Source organism: Zea mays, chromosome 4 (assembly GCF_902167145.1).
Source record: "Zea mays cultivar B73 chromosome 4, Zm-B73-REFERENCE-NAM-5.0, whole genome shotgun sequence".
NCBI classification, from domain to species: domain Eukaryota; kingdom Viridiplantae; phylum Streptophyta; class Magnoliopsida; order Poales; family Poaceae; genus Zea; species Zea mays.
Genome location: NC_050099.1, coordinates 158428284 through 158437024, shown reverse-complemented (window position 1 = coordinate 158437024; position 8741 = coordinate 158428284). Strand labels below are relative to the sequence as shown.

General features: G+C 44.0%; 1 protein-coding gene and 1 long non-coding RNA gene across 2 annotated transcripts; one reads left to right on the top strand and one right to left on the bottom strand.

Annotated features, from left to right (window-relative positions):
- The first annotated feature begins 320 nt into the window (after positions 1-320).
- Positions 321-1690, top strand: LOC103653878 (uncharacterized). Its single transcript, XM_008680686.2, has 4 exons — positions 321-577; positions 704-848; positions 1095-1141; positions 1263-1690. Exons 1-4 carry the CDS (start codon positions 404-406, stop codon positions 1404-1406), a joined length of 510 nt encoding a protein of 169 aa, XP_008678908.1. The 5' UTR covers positions 321-403; the 3' UTR covers positions 1407-1690.
- Positions 1691-3588: 1898 nt separating this feature from the next.
- On the bottom strand, positions 3589-7363 carry LOC103655611 (uncharacterized). The gene is made up of 5 exons (XR_002268810.2): positions 6934-7363; positions 6723-6782; positions 6476-6614; positions 4105-5466; positions 3589-4006 (listed from the first exon to the last, which is right to left on the bottom strand). It is a non-coding gene; the product is annotated as an uncharacterized lncRNA (long non-coding RNA).
- Positions 7364-8741: the final 1378 nt, after the last annotated feature.

The window sequence follows — 8741 nt, the reverse complement described above, 5'->3', positions numbered from 1 at the left end:
CTTCAAAAACTGATGAGAAAATGTTAAAGAACGGAATTATATATTATAGTATATATGGGGTTGGATATATAGGGTGAATGGGTAGAGATGTATGTGGGGGTATCTTTTAGGATGATTTAGTAAAATATAATAGAAAATACAAATAGGAAGACAAATGTGGGGAAAATGGTTGGAGATGACCCTAGAATAATGGAGAGAGTATAGCTGTATAGCCCTTCTCCTCCTTGTGTCAGCCCACTCAGCCTCCCACCCACCCCCATCTGAACGATGATACAAAAGCACGCAGCTTGGAGGCAAGACAAAGCATAGCCCATTGCCACTCTATGGTACTTCATCATATCATTCTCGTCCCTGCCCATGCATATGTCTTGTAAGAGACCACAAGAAGCAACCACACCACTCCATGTTTAGCGTAAGCTCTCTCCTAGCTCTCACTCTCAAGGGGAAGCTAAGGCTCACTGCTACCGACCTCCTAGTTGTGTTCATCCTTACTCTCTACGTTACCAACTGCAAGGCTCGCCATCTCCGCGTCCATGGTAAGCACTGCTCAAGCAAGCTCACTTCCTCACCACCTAAGGTATGTAAGCTAATTCACACTCTAACTAAAACAGTTGTATCATATCTAGGCCAATATATAAGTTCTTTAGCTACTTCTAATTAACTCCCAATCGTTTTGTTTCCATTTTCTCTCTGTTTTCCATAGGGTGTGGTAGATGGTGGTGCTGCCAACAAGGGGGATATGAGATCTTCGTCGTCGTCGTCGGAGATTCCGGTTGGAAGCAAAATGGGTGCATCGACGGCCAACGAAGCGGTGGCGGCGAAGAAGAAGGACGTGACGACTTCACCAGGTGTGGTAGTTAGAAATGCTGGGCATGTCGTTAGGGTTTTGCATGTGCGCCGCAGCAGCTTCAGCGTCATGGGCATGAGGGTGGTGATCAGGGAATCCATCTGGATTACGCTCAACCGATGAGAGAGAATATCATGTATCCCTATATATGATCCTAGTGCAGCTATACATTATGACCTTCATCCGTGGCGTACGTGTATATGCATGTTTGAGCATTCATTCATAGACACAGTTGTCTGATCCGCAGGTGATTCTTGCCGTGCTTCTTTGAGAAAAGCATTCGAAAGGATCAAGGTAAATGCGTTTCCAACACAGTAATATGTGCAGCATATATGTATATCGATTGCATTGCACAGCATTTGCAAGGACGAAGTGAAACAGGGAAGCGGCCTTTTCTTTCTTGATGTATATGTAGGTGAGGTCGTCGGGTACTGGAGTGCCTGCAGGAGCTGATGGTTCCAACGGAGAGCAAGTAGGGAGTAACACGGCCACCGCCGAAACCCTAGTAGCCATGGACTACCTAGATGCACGCCCGGCACCGGCTGTCCACAACAGGTAGCGGCGGCTCTCGTCCTCAGGCAGACAAGAAGCTACAACAGCAGGCATGTCGGCTCCAATCTGGCCACTTTCCAGTAGTGACCAAATTTTGAAGAACTGAAGGGTGATCCTAGTCAACGTTGACATGCATGCAGCATGGTTAGCGGTTCCACTGTGCTCAGCACGTCTTGTGTGTCGTTGTATAGGAAGATCGAGGACCATGTTCCACTGTTCCGTGTTCATAAGATCGAAGCACAAAGCATGCATACATGATCTTCGTATATCTTCTGATGTGATGAAATAACAGCGGAGAAATAGTGTCGGCCGGCAGAGCTTCCTCATAAATTACCATGACCAAACCATGTAACTCTTGGTACACGTACACCACACGAGTAACGACTAACGAGTAGTAGTGCGTACTAATTTTAGGCACAAACTACGAAGGATATAGTACATTATTATATGCCTAGTGGTGGTAAATATCTCAATCTTCCCAAGGATGTCACCTCCGCCACATCAATCTTAACAACAATCAGCTGTAAATAATGTGAGACGAGACATTCCACAGGAATAGCCTGCTCCAAAAAAGACAGACATCCGAGCCCCAGATCCAAGCAAAACCTACTTTGTATTGTGGTGTACTGTACCTCCATGTGATGCATGAGAGGATAGAGACTCGGTAGAAATATAAAATGAATCAGAAGCTTATCTTAGGCATATGCAACTTTATTTAATATAGGGTCTCTTGGGAGGTCTCTAAAGGGCTAAGTGAAAAAATGCAAGAGACGGGTCTCTTTACGACTCTCTATACATGTTGTCTCTTAGATGTATTTATTATCCAGAGTCTCACGGTTGTATTATGCAGTTTTTTAGTTGTCTCTTGTATTTTGAAAACCGAACCGGAATCTCAGGGCTGTACATGACCTTAAATCTTACGACGACTATCATCAGGTTCAGCTGCATTTCACAACGAATGGACCGAATGCACTTAAGAATTGTGAGGTTCGCATCCCGAGCTTGAGGTCAACTTCTCCATCACCCAGCCAAAAGTAATCCTCACATACAGTTTGGTGATAGCTTCATCTATGACTAGTAATTGGCACGCGCCTTGCGCGCGTGGAAAATACTTTGTAAATTTATTATTAAAGATGTTATGTTGTATGTAATCAATGTATTCGTATTTGTTGTGATTAATATACTTTCACAGAACACAGAATAGTCGAGTAGATTCTGGAACATATACACTTATTTAAAATAGAGTTAAGTGAGTTGTGGCAACAATTAACATGTTTATTGTAATTTCCGGAGTTAGGTTGCTATATTTACATTGATTGGTTCCAAATAACTGAACATTCAAACATAATTATACGGAGGATGCAAAATAAACATTCCATAGCTCAACAGATTGGTGATGGTACGAGGGAGTCTTAAATTCTTGGAAGATTTGTTGTCCGTTTCTTTTCCATTGTGCAAGGGTCCTTGCTTCACCCTGTAGACGAATTATAAAAGTTACTAGGTGAGTGCCCGTGCGTTGCAACGGAAGCATAAAATACCACCGTTTGGATTTGAGTGGTCCAATTCAGATATGTTGTAAAGGTCTTGGTGTTCAGTGGAGGCGTTGAGAGCACAACCACTGGCTTGATAACCTCATGCAGAGCTCGTGCAACATCTGGTGGCCCACAATAAAAAGGAACATAATCGTAGCAGTGCACTGGCACAAAAGCAGTATGATAGTATGGAGTAGGAATCATCACTGGATAAAGATTGGGAGTCGTGGCTCCTGGCATCACCGTCCCTGCCTCTCTAGCAATTGAACTTGTGGCATCTTAGTCCTATTCCATAGGATGAGATATCATCACTGGAGATGAAACTGGAACTGAGACCTGAACTGTCGAACTGGCGACGAAACTGAAGCGGGCTTCCACAGGCATAAGAGAAAGTACCACAATAGCTAGAGAGACCACAGGTGCACGCTTGCAGGTAGGGCTACAACAGGCTGTGGATCGTCCAAATGTTACTGCTCTATTTCTTGTGAAGATGAACGCGAGAGCGAAAGTTGATCAGACGACTAAAAAGAAAAACACAAGAAACTTTCATTAGCAAAGAACGGGTCAAGAAATAAATAAATGTTTTTATGATAATAAGGAGCTCTAACAAAGAACGGGTCAAGAAATAAATAAATGTTTTTATGATAATAAGGAGCTCCAACAAAAATGGGGTGCTACATTAATAAAAAAACTCGAAACTCTCATACTTTAGCGTCACTATATATTACTCCCGTACCACAGAGAAGGTAACATGTAGTACCCCATTGTAAATCAACTCTAGTTATATTCATGATTAGGACATAGTATCAACGAATTCACATTCACCATATAGTTCAACACAAGTTGGTTTTACTACAATATATGGCATATTACATGAGAGTAACTGATAGTCAAAGTATACTCTACATTCTTTTTTTTGAATCCAAATACACTTTAGAAAAATAAATGGACGGAGTATTTAATAAAGCTACTCTACAACTTCCACAAAAGTAAATGATTGTTGCTGCCATGTGATCATGTCTTTCCTCTAGGTTTGAATATGTCCGAAGCTCCTAAGGATTCCATGGAAGTTGACCTGGTGCAGAAAATAGAAAAAGTAAAAGTTACAGGAGAGTCATCTGAAGAAGTTGAGACTTCAAGGCAAACATCTCAAGTGGAAGTTGCAGACAGTACATTTATCAGTGAAGTTGACAGGCTTGAGAAAGCAGGAAATATTGATGCTGAGCTAATTGTCCATGTGAATCAAATTGGGGAAGGTGCAGAAGCTGCATCTGTATCTGAAGAGTCATCTCAGCAAGTGGGCGACATTGAGCAAGCCTACACTCAAAAGGAAGCGTCAGTCAATAATCTACCCACAGAGATAGAAACCTTACATTCTGATGCTATAATAAAAGAGTTGCCTCGGAAGGCTCCAGATAATATGCAAACTGATATACCCACGACCCCAAAACAGAGTCACAATCTAGGAGATAATGCTGTATTTGAAGCCGTCACTGAAGTGCCAAGTACTGCACAAGATCATAGTGAGGATGATGTTGGGGATGAAGTTCCAGAAGAGCACACTATATCTCCTGTGTTACAAAGTCAAACCCCTGGTGAGAAGCTAGTGAGAAGCCGATTCTAGTGGTAGATGTGACAGTACTTTTGGAAGACGCCTACAAACCGACCAAATGAAAGGACTACATGGTGCCTACAAACCGTTTTAGCTTTTGCTATGTATGTAGCTAGGTGTATAAGAAAACTATGTATCTAGAAAAGCTAAAACAGCATGTAATTTGGAACATATGGAGGACAATATGCACAATACTGAATCATGAAGGTAGAAATGGAAGAAACATTTAATTTGTTTCACACACCTGGTCATGTTGTCTAAAATAGGATGATATAGATACTTCTCAATGCTATAGTTGTACATATGTTATTTAGACTATTACTATCAAATTCTAAAAAAACAAACTACATGAGCAATATTTATTAATCAAGAGCAATACTGACATCTCTTGATATTTCTTTTTTGGAAAAAATACTAAGTGAGCTTCACAAACCATGAAGAGAACACATAACTACAGGTATTTATTACCCATTTTTTAGCACGAGAAATTAAAATATAATCATGTAAAATAATTAATGTATGATAATATAGTTTCACATAACTACAGAACATGTGCTTCTAGTATATATATTGTATTGCACTTCAGTGACGACATGCAAGTACTAATTGAATAACATAAATAAAACATTGGAAGGGGTAAATAGAAAAGTGTGGGTGAATTATACTATGACTCGAACTCTTGATGTGAATAGAATATATCAGGCAAAATATTTATCTATGAACCCTAACCCCCTAATCTCAATGGAGAGCAAGTGCACTCCCTCGCCCCTCCCCAGGTTGGTGAATAGAGAGTCGTTGTGGAAGGTATTACACAGGAAAACATAGCTTCCACTCACTGGTTTCCCATGTTCATCTGTTGTTCTCTATTTATATTTTCTCTTAAAGAAATAATGTTGGCCCCGTCAGAAGAATCGCCAGCCATCCTGCAGAAGAAAATGGATACACAGATCAGACACATGAACAGATCCATTACAACATCCTCTTGGTTTTCAACCCTGCATAGTAGAAACGATATCATGAAAGAAATCAGATCCATGACAGCATAGCTAACACCATCATAAGTTCTATATGTACATTATCACCATATAATATGAACAACACTATAACATGAAACCATCTAGATTCTAGACATTGTAGTAAAGAAGCAATTTGAGAAATGAATTTCCAATATTCCTTGTGCTTCTTCATTAGAGAAGATGAGATTTCTAACTTCGACAGCTAGGGGAAACCCACTTTTACAGTAAAGGAACTATCCAGTATTTTCGGGAATTTGGCTTGTGAGTACAACAACCTGCCAGGTAGAAATGTCATGTAGAAGTCTAACCAGCTATCAAGTAAAGCATCTCCAACAGTGCCCTAACTCAGTGTCCTATCTTGAAAATATAGGTCTCAATTGATAAAAAACGGCTCCAACAGTACCCCATTTTACAAATTTTTATCAAAAAATGTCCTCCAATTGCTGCTTCATAAGAGAGTTCAGTGTTAACTCAGAAGCATACATGTTTTGACTGCAGTTGTATAAATTCAATGAAGAAAACTTGAATTATAAAGTATTTGTATTTTCTTGACACATCATGTATAACCTAATTGCTAGAATATGCAGGAACCAGAAGCCGAAGCTGCTGCTTCATAAGAGAGTTTAATCTGGTCCAAGGTGTTAATTTGCAAAAGATTAGAATCTTTTCATGTGACCTGTAAAACGGATGGGCAATTTAATGCATTATTCCACTAATTATGGTATCCATCTGCAAAGGCATACAAGTGTAAGAAAATGTTCTCTGAAGAATAGAGATAACATCACTAATTTCAAAACGCAGTTCACATTTTGCCTTAAATGAAGAAAACTGGAGCCAAGCAAATAGATGAGTGAAAATATGCACAAACAACATAGTGAAATCACACATTTAATTCCTTATGGTTAAGAGGAAGTACCTTGTGGTAAGCATTGATGCATCACGAGATGAGGAGGCAGACATTGCTCGATCAATCTCCTCCGTTGTGAAATCCATCTCCTCCTCTTCCTCTCCCCCCTTTCTTGTTCGCGCGACTGAAGAAATCAAAATCTTCCTTTCTGCACCCACAGGAACAAGAGTCAGATCAATCGTCGTCTCATCCCAGGCCTCCCAAGCAACAAACTCCAGCAAAAGAATAAATATGGAATTTTTTCAGGCGCACGTACCTCGTTCACCTTGTACCGGTCGAGGGTCACCTGCACCAGCAAACTCCCTAGGCAAAGCGTCTGCGCCACAAGAGAACGAAGCGCACGATCAGCAACCAACCAACCCGACCAACGAAACAAACTCAGATGGAGTCATGGAACATCCTGCGACGGCGGTTAGGAGATCGATCGAGATGACCGGCATTGCTGCCTGAGCGGTGAGACCACACACCTTGATTTTGCGCTGGACGGTCTTGCTCCACTTCATGGGCCGGCGCGGCGCCTTGCTGCCGGTGATCTTGGCGAAGTCGGCGTCGATCTCCTACCGAGTCAGCTTCACCGACAGCGACAACAGGTGGCTGCCGCCGGCATCCGCGCTCTCTGGCCTGCCGTGCACGCAAGTCGTCCGCTCTGTTACTATAATCCCTCCACGACGTCCGCTCCCGCAGGTTCCACTGTTTCTAGGGAGCTTCCTGCGCCACCTCCCCCGCCGCGGGCACCTGCTGCACCGTTGCAGCCGCTCGCGTCGGCGATCAGGTCCCATCGTTGTCCTTGACACCCTCGGTGGGGGCGACTGTGGCGGCGGGCTCAAACACGACGGGGGCGTCGTCCGTGTCCTGGGCCTCCCCGCAAAAGGCCAAGGGCTTGCGGCACCCCCAGCCGGCGGGGAGGTCGAAGCGGGCGAAGAGGAGTGGGTCCCTAGCGGCCCGCGATGAGGACGCGGGTGCCATGGCCGCGGCCGGCGATGACTCCATTGGCGCGCCGAGGCGCGCGAGCAAGAAAGGGGGAAGAGGAAGAAGAGGAGATGGATTTCACAATGCAGTACCTAGAGGAACAAGAACCAACCCTAAGATCACGAATCAAGGAGAAGCAGGTCAGGCAAAAAATGTTGGGCGGCTGGTGCGCCCTCGTGAACATCTCGGGCTTGTTGACAAAGTGGAGATCGAGGAAGACGCCGATGTCGGGGGCACGACGCGGATGGGCGACATCGATGGGCAAGGAACTTGTGTGATTCAGGGGGAGGGGGACAACGCGGATGGGCGACATCGATGGGTGGGGACCTTGCGTGATTCAGGGGGAGGGAGCTGTTGCGCGCGGCGGGGGCACGGAGGGGCTAAGCAGGGGGAAGGCGGGGATGACGCGGCAGCAGACGTAGGTATCCCGACGGCGGGCATGGGATGCATGGCGGGTCCCCGACTCGCGCGACCTTCCTTCCCCGACTCGCGCGACCTTCCTTCACTGTGACGGCTGGCTGCAGATCTCGCCTTCTGGTTTGGTGGGGGCGCGGAGGTGGCGGGCTGCCGGGGAAGGAACACCCGCTGAGCTTCCATTGCGGCGGCAGTGGGGAGGACACGCAGATCCGCGTGGGGGAGGACCGCGTTGATTGCAGCGGTGGTGGGGAGAAGGGTGGGAGATCCGCGGGCGTTGATTGCTTGCGGCGCGGTGTGCTGGCGCTGATGGTGGGGCGGGTTTGGGGGCAGCGCGTGCGGGAGGACGATCGCGGCGGCAGAACAGTGGTGATGTGGATGCCTACAATAGATTCATATAGAGTAGTAGAGATTAATCAACTGTTATATATACAGATGAAGTATTATAGAAAGATACGTGAATATTTTTTTTGAGAGATTGTAAATATAATTTTGCACTCTTCCAAACTGATTATATTCAACATGAGCCATTTGCATTTGAGAATATCAATGGCTTGAAAAGTACAGTTTCATTTATAAAGGAATTTCATTTATTACTAACAACAAGCTAGTTTTAGTCCATCGTGAAATATTAATATGTCACGATTGCTTTTCCATTCCGTTTGAAAGTTACCATTTTTATCTATTTGTCTGATTTGTAAACGGATTCAATGACTCACAGAGATGGGAGATAATTTGCAAGTTGTCTATCAGCATTGTCAAAATACTGGACCATCTTCACACAACAGAATAGAAATTAATCATTCACGGCAATCTGAAAATAAATCATATTGTTTGACGCTGATTTCCAGTTCAGGATATCAGAAGTTGGCCTTTATCTTCTGCCGAATCT

Coding starts and splice junctions, on each gene's coding strand:
- LOC103653878 (XM_008680686.2), top strand. CDS start 404: ATGTTTAGCGTAAGCTCTCTCCTAGCTCTCACTCTCAAGGGGAAGCTA. Junction 849..1,094: donor GGACGTGACGACTTCACCAG/GTGTGGTAGTTA, acceptor TCTGATCCGCAG/GTGATTCTTGCCGTGCTTCT. Junction 1,142..1,262: donor AAGCATTCGAAAGGATCAAG/GTAAATGCGTTT, acceptor ATGTATATGTAG/GTGAGGTCGTCGGGTACTGG.